General features: G+C 54.6%; 4 protein-coding genes across 4 annotated transcripts; 2 read left to right on the forward strand and 2 right to left on the reverse strand.

The window, feature by feature from the left end:
• Positions 1-149: 149 nt before the first annotated feature.
• KRP23_6857 (Neurobeachin-like protein 1) lies at positions 150-10226 on the forward strand (the record flags this gene model as incomplete). The annotated part of the gene is made up of 3 exons (XM_067892099.1): positions 150-201; positions 281-9640; positions 9715-10226. 3 exons carry the CDS (start codon positions 150-152, stop codon positions 10224-10226), a joined length of 9924 nt encoding a protein of 3307 aa, XP_067744011.1.
• A 187-nt stretch (positions 10227-10413) lies between these two features.
• Positions 10414-11552, reverse strand: KRP23_6858 (tRNA (guanine-N(7)-)-methyltransferase; the record flags this gene model as incomplete). Its single annotated transcript, XM_067892100.1, has 6 exons — positions 10414-10554; positions 10622-10766; positions 10842-11097; positions 11177-11223; positions 11298-11354; positions 11431-11552. 6 exons carry the CDS (start codon positions 11550-11552, stop codon positions 10414-10416), a joined length of 768 nt encoding a protein of 255 aa, XP_067744012.1.
• A 159-nt stretch (positions 11553-11711) lies between these two features.
• On the forward strand, positions 11712-12326 carry KRP23_6859 (DNA repair protein complementing XP-A cells-like protein; the record flags this gene model as incomplete). Its single annotated transcript, XM_067892101.1, has 1 exon — positions 11712-12326. One exon carries the CDS (start codon positions 11712-11714, stop codon positions 12324-12326), a length of 615 nt encoding a protein of 204 aa, XP_067744013.1.
• A 140-nt stretch (positions 12327-12466) lies between these two features.
• KRP23_6860 (F-box protein) lies at positions 12467-13590 on the reverse strand (the record flags this gene model as incomplete). Its single annotated transcript, XM_067892102.1, has 2 exons — positions 12467-13401; positions 13476-13590. 2 exons carry the CDS (start codon positions 13588-13590, stop codon positions 12467-12469), a joined length of 1050 nt encoding a protein of 349 aa, XP_067744014.1.

Raw genomic sequence — 13590 nt, forward strand, 5'->3', positions numbered from 1 at the left:
CAGCTGCAAACCCGGGTCTGCCTTGCAGGAAAGAAGCCAAGTCGAAAAGTGCGGTGGACTGCACAGCGCGGGGATAGCGTGGGCGGCAGCGGCAGCGCGGATCAGTTCCACAAGAGCGCAGACAGAGTCCAAGCCCCCCTCTCTCGACCATGGAGCTCACGGAGCCGACGGACACTGTGTCCGTCTTCCTGCTGGAGCTGTGTACGCCCCCCAGCCTGCTGCTGCGTACTGCTACCTACATGACCATCACTCTGACAATGTATTGCTTTCTTATTTGCAGTGGGTGGGAAGGAGTACAGCGATGCGGAGGCCACGCGCTTGCAGATCCGGCGGCCGTCGCGCCTCAAGGCGCTCTTCTCGGACATCGTGGGCGTGCTGGACGAGAGCGAGCAGATTCGCGCGCTCGAGGCACTCATCAGCCTCGTGCGCAGCAGCTGCGGCAACGTGGAGGCGTGCTCCACCGCGGGCCTGCAGCGCGAAATCCTGCGCTTCCTGAGTGAGCGCGGCCTGTTCGCAGACCCAAGTCTGCCCCACACAGTGCTCAAGAAGCTGCTGCGTGTGTTCCTCTACTTGGCGTACCACTCGGTAAGTATGGATGACATCCAGGCCATGCTTGCCGTGTTCCGCAGCATGCGCATGGTGCACGAGGAGCCGGACGACGAGGCCGTGAGCTACTACCTGTCCACGCTCGAGATGATCGCGCGCGATTCGTTCGGACCGGCGTCGTTCTTTGATCTGAACGGAGAGTTTTCGGGCCTCCTCATGCCCGTGCTGCCGGCCTTCCCGAACAACGGGTACACGTTCTGCGCTTGGATCAAGTTCGAGTATTTGCCAGAGGAAGTGGCGCCGCTGTTTACGTTTTGCGGCAAAACGGGCGTGGGGATCATGTGCTCGTTCCTGCGCTCGTCGCTCATGATCACGAGTTTCGACAAGCGGAAGAATGACGGACATGTGGAAGTGCCTGACCTCGTTACGCCTGGAAGGTGGCATTTCTTGTGCATCACGCACACCCATCGCCAGTTCCGCGGCTCCAAGCTAGATGTGTATCTCAACGCGGAATTGCGCCAGAGCGTACGGTTGGCATACCCGAACACAGCTCTTATGGCGCCTGTTGTGAAGGCATATCTCGCCATGCGCGAAAGCAACGGCTCCAACGCTCTTCGAATTCTGCTCGGTCCTACGGCGCTCTTTGGGCAGGCGCTGCCGGCCAGCATCATCAATAATATCCGTAGCGTCGACGAGTACGATGCGCTCGTGTTTCAATTCAACTCGTACATCTCGTCGTCATCGACATCATCGAGCGCTGGAGTCAGTGGTGCCCCAGGAACACCTGGAGGCTCCAACGCAGCGGGAAATTCGACCGATGGATTACTGCTCGCGTATGATGCCCGGCACTGTGATCGACTGAAGGGCCTTTGCTACGATTCTAGCGGTAATGACTACCATGCAGCTGCTGCAAGTGCTGGAGTGCGACTGCGGCATGCCGGAACATTTAAACAAGCTGTGGCACAGCTAGGTGGTCCGTTGGTGTGCCTTCCGTTATTGGTAACGTCGACTACGGCTGCTGTCTCAACGGTGAATGCAACGACTCCCGATTCGAACGGGGACGACACATCAGAGACATCTCTATCGGTTAGAAGCAGCTTGGCGGGAACTACTGGAGTTTTGACCACGCAATTTGATGAAGACGCAGACTTCCTCAAACAAATGAGCGACCTGATCGCACGTCCAATGGGCGTGCACAGTATTCCGAAGGTGGTGCTTCTGATCGCCGAAATCATGCGGCATTCCCTGGTCAACAAATTTATCTTCCGTCGAAGTCAAGGAGTGCGTCTTATGGCGCTACTGATGCGCTCGCTGCCACCGCGGTACTTGACGGCTGATTTATTGATTGCGATCGAGCGCTTGCGTAGCGCTGTGATCTCCGACCGCATTTTGGCTGACGAGATCTACAAATTTTTGCTTTTCAATTTCCGCGTTTGGGTGAACGCGCCTGTGGATCTTCAAAGTACTGTGTTCGACAAGCTCGAGATCATGACTCGCAAGGACAGCAAGAACCTATCTCCGGCTTCCACGCGTCACTTCTTGCGATGCCTTTCGTGGATATACTGGCGGATTCCCACATCTACGACACTTCGGCGTGCCCGGGAGTTTTCACCCGAGGAGGTTGATTTGCTGCGAAAGCGTGTGTTGGCGATGATTAAGATCGTACTGTGTGAATCACCCCCAGCGAAAATCGCAGGTTCTGTTATGCCCTTTCCAGGAAAGGGCAAGGAAGTGAAGTCACAGCTATCGTACGAAAGCACACGTTCTCTTATTTTCTGCATGATTGGTAAGCCAAGCAACCCTATGATTCCAGGAATGAACATTGATGGAACACCGACGCTGCAAGAGATTGGGCCATCAAATGGGTCGTCGTCTTCAGCGACTGTCTCATCGTCGTCAACCTCTAAAAGTATGCCTGAAAGTGATCTTGATGGTAGTGGCTCGGCCATAGAAAATGTACCGGAGACGGATTTACCAGACTTGCTGCAACTATTGATCGAGCTTTCGGTCCAACCCACGGCTCCTGCTGGAATGTTGGACCTCTTTGGTCGTTTGGGAGGACTTCGTATCTGGTTGCCGCTATTGGAGTTTTCGAACGACGTCATTCGAGTAATGACTCTGCGATTGCTGCGAACATACCTGTTCTTAAAGTGCGACTGCTCTCAAGATCGTGAGATGGTGAACAATCCGGATAAGATCCAACTTTCCGTGGGCGACGCGTACTTAATCATGCATTCTTTGAAGCCCGAAGAGCGACCTGTCTCGATGGGTGTGTACTCGGAGATTCTGCTCATGATTCTGGGTATCCAAGTAACGGAGAAGAACATGAAGGCACTGGATGGCAAAACGGCAGCATACGATTCACTCATCGATGAGAATGTGCTGGCCACTGCAACAATTTGGCACGACAACATGATGTCTGCCTTCCTGGGGCTTGTACGCTCTAGCTCCGTCACTATTCGCATGGTTGCTATTCGTCACTTGAAGATCATTTTCGCGTCTTCGACAGTTGCCAGCGCTATCAATCGCCACGTGCTGATCTTCGGGAGTATCTCAAGCATGGGTGGCACTGCTACAGAGTCATCAACAACTGAGCAAGTGCCAATTATTGAGGCCATTCTCAGTCTTCGTGGCGACCCGCAGCGTCAATATGAAAGCCCGCTGACTCCACCTTCTTCGCTATTTGGCATTGAGTTGCATGGTTGCCCCGGGGTTCCGATGAGCCGGCTAAGAGACATGGTGCTGAACACGCAGGAACCGGATGAGGTTCGCGTGAATGCACTGTTTTCGATTATTACGCATGATGATGTTGACTTTGTGCGAGGCTTACTAGCTTTGCATGGGGATGGTGACCGCAAAAAGCAGGGTGTGAGCGCGAGTTGCTTCAATGACATGTCAAGCCGGATGAAGCTGGCACTTGTGGAGCTAATGTCCGTCTACCAGCCAAGCGGTTGTGTGGACTTCATTACGCTGATGTCATACGACGTTATTTCATCTATGATCTGCCTTGAGGTGAAAACGAACGAAATGGCGTGGTTTTTGCTTCAGGATCCGTTTACTACTCTTTCTCGCTTTATCACATCCACAGAGGAGTTGGAGGTGGTCGTGGTATCGTTGCTCAAGACCACGCTTGACAAGATGAACGAAATGCTGTCAGCCGAAATGAATTTGCGCATCAATGAGGGCACCCCATCTCGCGAGTCAATTTTGTGGCGTAACGCTGAGAGTTTGGCGTCTTTGGCTGCTGCTGTAGTGCTTCACTACGACCCAGATACCCTAGGTGACGTCGATCCAAGCAAACTGATGAATGGCTCCGGTAACGAAGACGTCACGAAGAGTTTGGTCTTCTGGAAGTGTGAACGCGCGATTTGGCACGAAGCTGAATTGGTGGACTCAATTTTAGGCATTTGGCAACATTTTGCTTCTCACTTCCATTCGGAATCGGATGCGAGTTTTGCGAGACGATCCAGTAATGCACACAGCCGTCGCGGCAGCACACCACCCCGTCCAATGGAAAGCGGACTGCAAAGTCCTCCACCATTGGGTTCTTCGGCACGTTCTAATGCTGGTACGAGCATGCTTGGATTTGGGTTCAACCTGTTGCCTACTGGTGCCGCGCCAAACGCACCAGTGTCTAACTCCCCACCGCCGCCGTTATCCGGTGGAAGCAACATTTCTGCGCGACCCCACCCCGGTGGACCGATGCGTCAAATTCTGCAGTTGCTACTGCGGTGCTTGTACCTCGTACTCATTTCGGATGACAACGAAGCTGCAGCCGACAGTGAAGACGACAATGACGAACTTTCGTCAGCAGTAAAACTACGGCTACCTGCCAACTCGGTGTTTTTTGCGCGTATCAACAAACTGGAGTACTTTATCAACGCGATGGGCTTAGGCCATGAACTTGCGCAATTCGACTCGTGCTTTGCACCTTCTCGTTCAGGCTCTAACGGCATGACAACAACAGCAGGGCTAGTTACCGCAAGTGAATGCGTGAAGGCTGCGCCTGGTGACGAAACAACACTGCTTCTCTGGTTGATCCCGGAGCTTTCATCACTGATTGGTCGTGTGCGGCGGAAATGTTGGTCAGAGTCGGCAGTGAAGTTGGCAAGCATTCTGGCGTCACTGGTGTCCGTGCCACTGCGTTCTTCTGACCAATTGGCCGAATTGCTTGCTCGGAATGACTTTGCCACAAACAATCAGGAGGTTCGTCGTCGCGATTGCTTTTATCATGAACAGATGGCGCATGCGCGTGACATTCGTGCAATGCGTCGTGTTGGTATGTTTGACGAGGAAGCTGATGAAAAAAATCGCGCAAAGGCCGAACTTGAGCGCATCAGCAACTTCACTCGCTCTGCAAAGTCGCTTGGTGCACCCTCTAGCGATGGAGAAGACCACGTTTGGCTGGAGCGCGTCAAGGCGAAAGACATTGATGACTGGATGAAATTGCGAGTGCTGGCCAAGTGGGGAGTACGTCATGTCTGGGGAGTGAAAGATGAGGCTGTTCTTAACGCTGTTGGCGACGGCACCATCATTGGTCTCTGGGGTGACAACGAATTTTGGCGTGTGGATATCTACACGTCGAGCAACTGGATCCGGTGTCGTCTGCTCCCGGACACGGATGATACTATCACCCACAACTACAGCGCAAACCTCACCTCTTCGAGTTTGAAGCACGAAATGCTTAACAATATGACAGACGAGTTGACTATGCCACCAGTGGACTCCATAGTCGTGGACAACGGTGTTCTTGCGGCTTCAGGTGATTCGACAGATCAACTTTTGGAAGAGGAAGAAGATGACGACGATACTCACACTGCTGATAGTGGTGGTGATGGAGAGGGATCGGAAGCCGCGGAGTCGGATGACCCTGGGTATGTCGGATTAGCGAGACGCATGAGTGATGTGGGATATTTGGATGACGACAACAGTCCAACCTCTCTCGATGCTAGTGGTAGCAGCAATGACAATGTACCGCGCTCTATGCTTCGCGATCGTATGCACAGCAGCGATAGTGTAGGAGAAATCGTGGACGCTTCCTCGCGCTTGGATGTCATAGGCCAAAACCCCGAGCTTGTGTCGACTGCGCCGATCGCACCGCCACCACCTGAGCTTAGTGAAAATGTCGGCGGTGCCTTTGCGGATGACTCACCAATTCGAGACCGCCGTGCTGTCTCCGTGGACGTCGCGACTACTGTTAAGTCTGCAAAAGGCCGCATTGGTACAATCTCGACGCGGCTCTCCTCCGGTATTATGCGCCTCGCAGGTGGACGCCCGACCACTTTGTCAGGATCGTTTACGGGACCTGAGAACTTGGGACCCCACAGGAGTCTCTCGAATGTTTCGGAAGACGGTGGTGATATGCAAGATTCAACATCGCCCGATACTGCAGGAGAGGAAAACAGTGCGCGAAGTAATGATGCGACGAAGCCAGCCAGCCCACCCGGGCCAAGCTCTGCAGGCCCTACATCGTCATCGCGGATGCTTAAGAATCCGAGCAAGCATGACCACTGGAAAACATTAGGGGCGCCGTACCGCACTAAGGCGTATCTGGTGCTCCCGTCGGGTGTCTTAGTACATGGTGTGCTGCGCATCGGTGCTGCAACTATCGTCTTCGAGGGAGAGCGCGTGGTAACGCTGCGCGGCATCGCAGATGCGTTCAAGTCAAACGATGATGGAGGAGTTGCTGCTCGACAGCGCAATGCGCAGCGTCTTCACGAGGTGTACGTGTCACAGCTAAAGCGCCGTGTGTGGGGCGTTCGCGTCATCCGCGTGATTCACAGGCGGCGGTTCCTCATGGAGGGTCAGAACGGCCTTGAAATTTACTTCGTGGACGGCAGTTCTTGCTTCTTCGGTCTTGAAAGCTACGGAGAGGCTGACCTCATGTACGCCACATTGAAAGAGCGGAAGCCTCCATGCCTCGCGAAATGGGGCAAGCGCTTGCTATCAGCCGAAAGAATGTTTTCTAAGAGCAAGTGGACGGAGATGTGGGTGCGACGTGAGATCAGCAACTTTGAGTATCTTATGGCGCTGAACGTGTCTGCTGGTCGATCGTATAATGATGCCGCTCAGTACCCCGTCTTCCCGTGGGTGATCAAGGATTATGAATCTGCGGAGCTACGCTTGGACGACGAAGACATTTATCGCGACTTGCGCCGGCCTATTGGTGCACAAACGACCGAGGCTATTCAGCGTGCACGCGCGACGTACGAAGGATGGGACCCGAAGACACCGATTCCTGCATTCCACTACGCGAACACATACTCGCACATGCAGTCTGTGCTCTACTTTTTGATTCGACTCGCACCTTTCACTGGAGCTGTTCTTGGTAGCGAGGAACAGCAGCTCCATCACATGGCGGCTGGTGAGCCTACGTTTGATTCGGTGCCGGAGGCCTTCCAGATGTGTACCAGTGACGATCGTCATATGTTCGAGTTGACACCGGAGTTTTTCTACCTGCCGGAGCTCTTTTCAAGTGCACGAAACAAGACACTAGCACGGCACTTCGCTCCAGGACAGGATGTCAGTGCAACAGCGGGCCTAAAGCGTGAGGTGTCACTGCCTCCATGGGCCGCTTCACCGTACGACTTTGTGCGTCTGCATCGTTTGGCGCTTGAGAGTGATTTCGTGTCCAGCAACCTTCACCACTGGATCGACCTTATCTTCGGATATAAGCAGACTGGGTCGTCCGCTGTGGATGCGTTGAACTCGTATCACATTGCGTGCTACCCAGAGCGTTTGGATCTCAGTACTTCTAGCGATGGTGTGCGCGCCAAACTCGTTCAGCGTGGCACGGTGCCAGTTCAACTATTCCGTAAACCACACCCTGTACGTATGACGCAGGATGAATCCCTAGAGGCACGATATCCGGCCTCGCACAGTATGGCTGTTCTGTCTTCGCGACGACAAGTGCGTCGTCATGACCTTCCGTCCAAGCACGCAGCAGCTGTCAAGAGCGTGCGTTTTTCGAACGCTTTGAATCACGCAGTGGCGCTTACAGCCCTTACAGGATCTGGACCTGGCCTTGGAAGTGGCACTGGCATGGGGGCTCATAGCACAAGTAGCAACGATCATGGAGTAGTTGTATACACAACGGACAGTGATGGTGTGGTATTGGCGAAGCGTTACCTGAACTCTGTGCCAGATACGGTGCGCTCTTGTCCGTTCTCGATGGTGGATGTGGATCAATGGTGGAAGCTCCCTGCAGGCTGTCTCGTGAGCGAAGGTGTGGTGTTTTACGAGCAGATGATCAGCTGTGGGTACTGGGACGGTAGTTGGCGTATTCATTGGGCCGCTGATGGCGAGCTCTTGCAGCGAATTGCCTTCCACAAGAAGCCTATTTTGTGTATGGCGCGCAGTGAAGACGACTTTACTGGCGACTTAGCTTTGGCGTTTGGTAGTGAGGATTGCACAGTCTCAATTTGGGCATTGTCAAAGCTCTCAGCATCTCGCTCACGACGACTCTTCCTCAAGAAGGAGTTACCCGTGGGTGGTTTACCTTGGGTTCTCCTTGTAGGCCACACAAGCCCGGTGGTGGCCGTCTCGCTTAATGTCGATTTGGACGTGGTGGTCAGTGCCTCAAAGAACAACATGCTTCTGCTGCACTCGCTCCGTGGGTCAACGCCCCTCCACGCTTTGGCTCTTACACCGGGTCCGATGGAGACGTCGGCTGTGGCGCATATGGTGATCTCAGCTCAGGGCGACACGCTTGTTCACTCCATCACAACCCACAAAACCCAGCGCAGTGGTCGCTACTCTCGTGCCAATTCACTTTTCTCCGATGACAAGGCTAGGCTCACAGTTGGTGAAACGGGAAGCGGCAACAGCAGCATGGTGGCTGGTGGTTTGTCCAGCAGCGGGTATGTCGCCACAAGTGACCTGCAAGAACAACAGCAGGATGGTTCGGAGCGACAGTCCGAGCTTTACGTGGTTTCAATTAATGGTCACGTGATCTCCCATGACAAGCTGGTAAGTGTGGAGTCTGTTGAAGGCGAGAATGACTTACCTCCGGTGCCTCATTTGCTACTAGAGCGCGGCGTACTGTTCACGCGCTCGGGCGAGTACCTGATCACGGCTTGTACTGGTGCTGACGCAGCCATCGAGGTGCGTGATGCCGGCATGCCTGGTTCTGTAGTCCGACGCATTGAGTGCAAGCGTCCGGGAGTAGAATTGACGAGTTTGAGCATGGGCCAAGATGAGCGCTGCATCGTGTGCGGCTATGCTGATGGCGCAGTTGTGGCATATGCTCTTCACTTTGGCGTTGCCGATGGCTGCAAAAGTTTGGTGGGACTTGACAAGAAGGCGCGTGAGCGCGAACGCGCTGCACTTGCGCAGGCTACCAAGCGGGACTTGCTGCGCAACAAGAGGCGGGAGGAGCTGCTACCTGCCTTCATGCGCGGAAATGGTGGAGCGGAGGGTAGCTGTCTGTGGTCCCGACAGGGCAAGTCGGGAATGCCCGAAGAGCCATACATCACCAACATGCAGGAGCGGTTTGCTTTACTGAAACAGAACTGTGTGAGTGGTGACGAGAAATACGAAGAGATGCTGCGTGATCTGTGGCATGCTATCTACTCTCAGCAGCAGTTCAACAAGGAAAATGCTGCATCCACTGAGCAACCTCAGCCTATCGCGGAGGGTAATTTGTTGGACTTCGGAGACGATGCCAAGAATGGCGATGACGCAGCAGACCCTGAACCAGCACAGGGTCTGCAGTTTGAACGCGTAGGAGAGTCATGGAGTCGATTGGGGTTCCAACGGCCGGACCCAACTACAGACTTCCGCGCCGGTGGCATGCTGAGCTTGGACTGCTTAGTGTACTTCGCGTCGCATTACACCGCACAAGCTGTGCGCATGGTTACAAACCAAGTACCTGGGTCACACGATCACACATACCCGTGGGGTCCCGCCGGTATTAATGTGACGTGCATGGTGGCACGTCTATTCTGGAAATTCGATGGTGAGCTCGTCCGCGAGCAGCAAGCGAACTGGCCACTGTTCTACGATAGCGAAGCCTTCCACCTGCTCTTTTCGGAGGTGTTCGTGCTGTTCGACTACCTCTGGAACGAGATGAACGCTAACTACGGCAACTTCTCCGGTACGTCCCTGCCCATTTGCAGATCTGCCGTACCTTTCTAACTTGTCTCTCTCTCTCTCTCTCTTTGTGTGCAGTGGTTATCCAAGCGACTAGCGACCGGATTATGGATGTATTAGAAGAGGCCCAGGGCGACATTAACGTCGTGCTGATGGAGCTTCGTTCGCAGAGTCTGTCTACGATGGGCAAGCAGCGCCGAGCATCATCGCGTTCAATGGAGGATTTCCTGACGACGATCAACACAAATATTACAGATGCCTCGGCTGCAGTCAACGATGGTCTGACTGCGTCTGATGGCTCGAGCTTCCCGCCATCTACGCCTCCCAGCAAATCACCACGATCCTCGTGGTCATTCAGCTCTCGGTTGGGCCTCGGCTCGTCAGGCTCATCTGCTACCACAACCGAGCCAGTACTCCTCCCAGGCTTTGGAGGCAGTGAGTCGCCCAAGCCAGCTCCGATTGCCACAACCAACACATTAGTGCCCGATGTGAGTGACCCCTTCGCTGGCAACGATATCCGTGGATTCGAAGAGAAGCCGCCGTCACCGCCCCCAGTGCAGAGCGACGATCCATTCGCGTGCTTGCTGTAAGCCAACCGCGTAGGGATGTAGCAGGGTGACCATGTAGTTAAGAGCGTGTGTGGAGCGAGCGCTGCAAGAAATCTGTATGTAAAAGGAATGCAGTTCATTCAAAAGAGATCCACAGCTCGTTGGGTATGTCGGGAATGAAAACAGAGGATCCTGTCGGTGTCTACATGTAGAGTAGGTTGACCATTTCTTACCAGAAGAGGTTGTCGACGGCAACATCCTCGTTGGCCTTCCGCCGGAAAACCGCAACGTACTTCTTGCCGCCACCGCGCGCCACCTTCTTGCCTTCCTCCGTTTCTTCCGTCATGGCTTTCACGCACGGGTCCGACTCCTTTGATACGGAGGAAGATCAACTTAGTTCTTAGCTTGCTCAGCTTCACAAGGGAAAAACTACGTACCAGCTCGCAGTCGGGGATACGGGTGAAACACGGGTGGCTGGAGCACTTCTCAACGTGCCACTCATGCAGCTCCTCCACGTCGGTGATCGTGTACAGGATGCCGCCCGGAGCCAACAAGTACGCATACTCAGTCAGCAGAGGCGTGCTGCAATACAAAGAGCATCTCCGTTAGCATGAATTCCCTTAATTCGCATCACTTCACAAAGCTCAAGCCACGTACTGGACAATGCGGCGGCGGTGCAGACGCGCCTTGAACTGCGGGTCCGGGAAGCAAAAGAACATCTTGGTGATCTGGCCCTTGCGGAAGTAGTGCGGCAGGTAGCGCATCGCGTTCGTGCGCAGCGCCGATACGTTCTGGAACTGTCCCGAGTTCTCGGCACGCAGGGCCTCAATACGAAGATGCACATACTCGGTCACCTTGGCACGAATCTCCATCGCCAGCGTCAACTTGTCCGGGAACAGCTCCGCCAGCTTCACTGCAACAATTGAAACCCATCACAAATTTCAATTCAAATCCTCAATAACAAGAGCTGCAAATTGCAACACACGACGAACCTGTAAGTCCACCGAAGCCGCAGCCGACGTCCAAGAAGTCCACACTCCTGGCCGATCACACAAAAATATCATGCTATTGTCAATACACTTCCACCCTTTCATGTCAATGCAAATTCCTTACGGGTTCTCGATACCCGGGTAGTGCGTCGACCAGTCCATCTCGTCCGGCGTCTGCGGGCTGTTCACATCAACAAAGAGCATTCCACGGTCAGAACTTGCTGAGACCCGACACTCGCCCTTTGCAACCAACGCACTAGTCGAAGCAGTCATTGTGCGAAAGCGGATTGCAGTGTGCGCGCGAGCGGTAGAACTTCTTCTGCGGCAGCTTGCTCAGCGCCTGCACGTCCTCGGGCTTGGCCGTCGTCGTCTCCGCCATTATATTCCGTCCACCCAATTTCAAAGTGAATTGCTGCTATTTCTGATTCTCTGAGTCCATGTCTGAGTCAATGACCGATCTGATCTGACCTTTTGGTCTGGACCAATATGCGCCGAAAAGAACAAATAGCGACCTCGGCGATTCCTGCTCCAATCGGTCATGGCGCTTCAACTCCCAGTGGACGACCTGCCGGTGGGTCGCTGCGTCGAGTGCAATGACGACGCGATGTATTTGGACCGCGTGCTGCTCGAGACCTTCTCGCTGCGTGTGTGCGTGACCTGCAAACAGGACCAGACGCTGCAGGACGGCGCGTTCGAGTTGTTGTCCAAGTCCCGGGCCCGTGTGGAATACGCTCTGCCCGACTCATCCTTCCGTGGACTACCGCATCTGAGCAAAACCAACCCACGACACGAAGCCTTTGCGCCACTGCAGCTGTATTTGAGGCGGACGCTAGTGGCAGAAGCCTACAGATTGTATGGGGACGAACAAGGACTGCAGCGGGAGAAGCAGAAGAGGAAAAAGAGAGCATTCCGATCCGCGGCCGGGAGGACAAAACATTTACTAAAAAGGCAGCATTTGATGGAGCTGGATAGAGATGAAGTGGAATCGGCTGAACAGGAGAAGAAACTGCAGAAAAAGGAGAAGAAGGAATATGTGCCCGTGGCTGACAAGGATCATCGTCATGAGTTTGGAGCTGACACCTTTGATGAAGAAGCCAACACCTGGGCCAAGAAATGCGCGTGTGGCATGCAGGTGCAGTTTGAAAAATGGTGAAAAAGAGGAACTAGATGTGTACGATAACAAGATTGCAGGTTTACTATTTGTACGGTGTCAGACGAGTTTGCTACGGCAGCTCGTGGTTAAGATAATGTTGTGTTTTTTTTTTCCACTGTGGTGGGGAGGTTTGTGCTCGATCACTCCCATCGTCGAGTGCGGCCGATGAAACCTTCGTAGCAGGCAGTCATGTATACTGCTAGTCCAGTTAGAGCCGCTATGCGCAGGTTGGGGCTCATGCTGTACGGTTGCACAACTTGTGCTGCAGCTTCCTCTCTGGCGGGCTGCACAGGCTTCCAAGGCACGCCACACACGTTCACATAGCTCAGACAGCAGTAGTACTTGGGCCGTCTGTCCTCGTCTGCATCGAGCAGCGCCTGCGGGAGCTCGAAGGTCTGCGACTGGTGCCGCCCAAGCAACGTAATTCGCAGCACCGTCTTCTTACTCGCCGCCACCTTGCGAGGCAGCACAAACTCCTGCAGCGTCATGTCGTTCTTCACCTCGAAGTCGTGCGAGGCGTAGAACGGTTTGATCGCCACGGGCCGCATTGCCAGCGCGTGGTTCCTCCATCCTTGTTGCAATGTCGCCATGTCGTCAACGTCAAACAACTCGAACCGAACTCTTTTGGGCGCGTACGTGGGGCTGCCCGGATGCCAGAACACTCGGTACGGCACAATCTGAACGGTATTCACCACGCATGGCCCATTGAGCGCGTAGTCGATGAACTCGGTCGCGTTCGGGTCCGTGGACGCCGAGCTGCTCCAGTAGCACGAGTGTCCCGTGGAGCATCCGCAGCGGTGCTGGATGCGCTCACCCAGTGTCGTCATCTCCACCTGCTGCTGCGTCTCCGTCGTCTGCAACTCGTGAAGCTCCAGCCAGCAGCGCGAGGACGCGAGCGTGTTCACTGGGGACTCGCTCGGCCGGTCCGCGGACGAGAAAGCCTGCACCCCGCCCAGCAACTGCGTGTCGTCGGTCGCGGGGCGCTGCGTCAGACACGCCATCTTCTTCCACAGGTCGGCGCGGTCCAGTACGTCGCTGCAAGTCACGTGGGCACTTGCCAGGCCCCGCCAGAGCGCTGCAAACAAGAAAAATAGACGCGAAACGTCAGCGCGTCGTAGCAGGTTACAGGAAGACGAGCGCGCAACGCACCGTGTTCTAACGTGAGCGTCCGCAGCACGCGCGAGCTCTGCTCGGCCGCATGCAGCGCCGAGTGGTCCAGGAACTGCAGCACGTGCAACAGCAGCACGGCGGGCAGCTCGTCCAT

This window comes from Phytophthora ramorum, assembly GCF_020800215.1.
Source record: "Phytophthora ramorum isolate Pr-102 chromosome Unknown Phyram_PR-102_s0006, whole genome shotgun sequence".
In the NCBI taxonomy this organism is placed as follows: Eukaryota; Oomycota; class Peronosporomycetes; order Peronosporales; family Peronosporaceae; genus Phytophthora; species Phytophthora ramorum.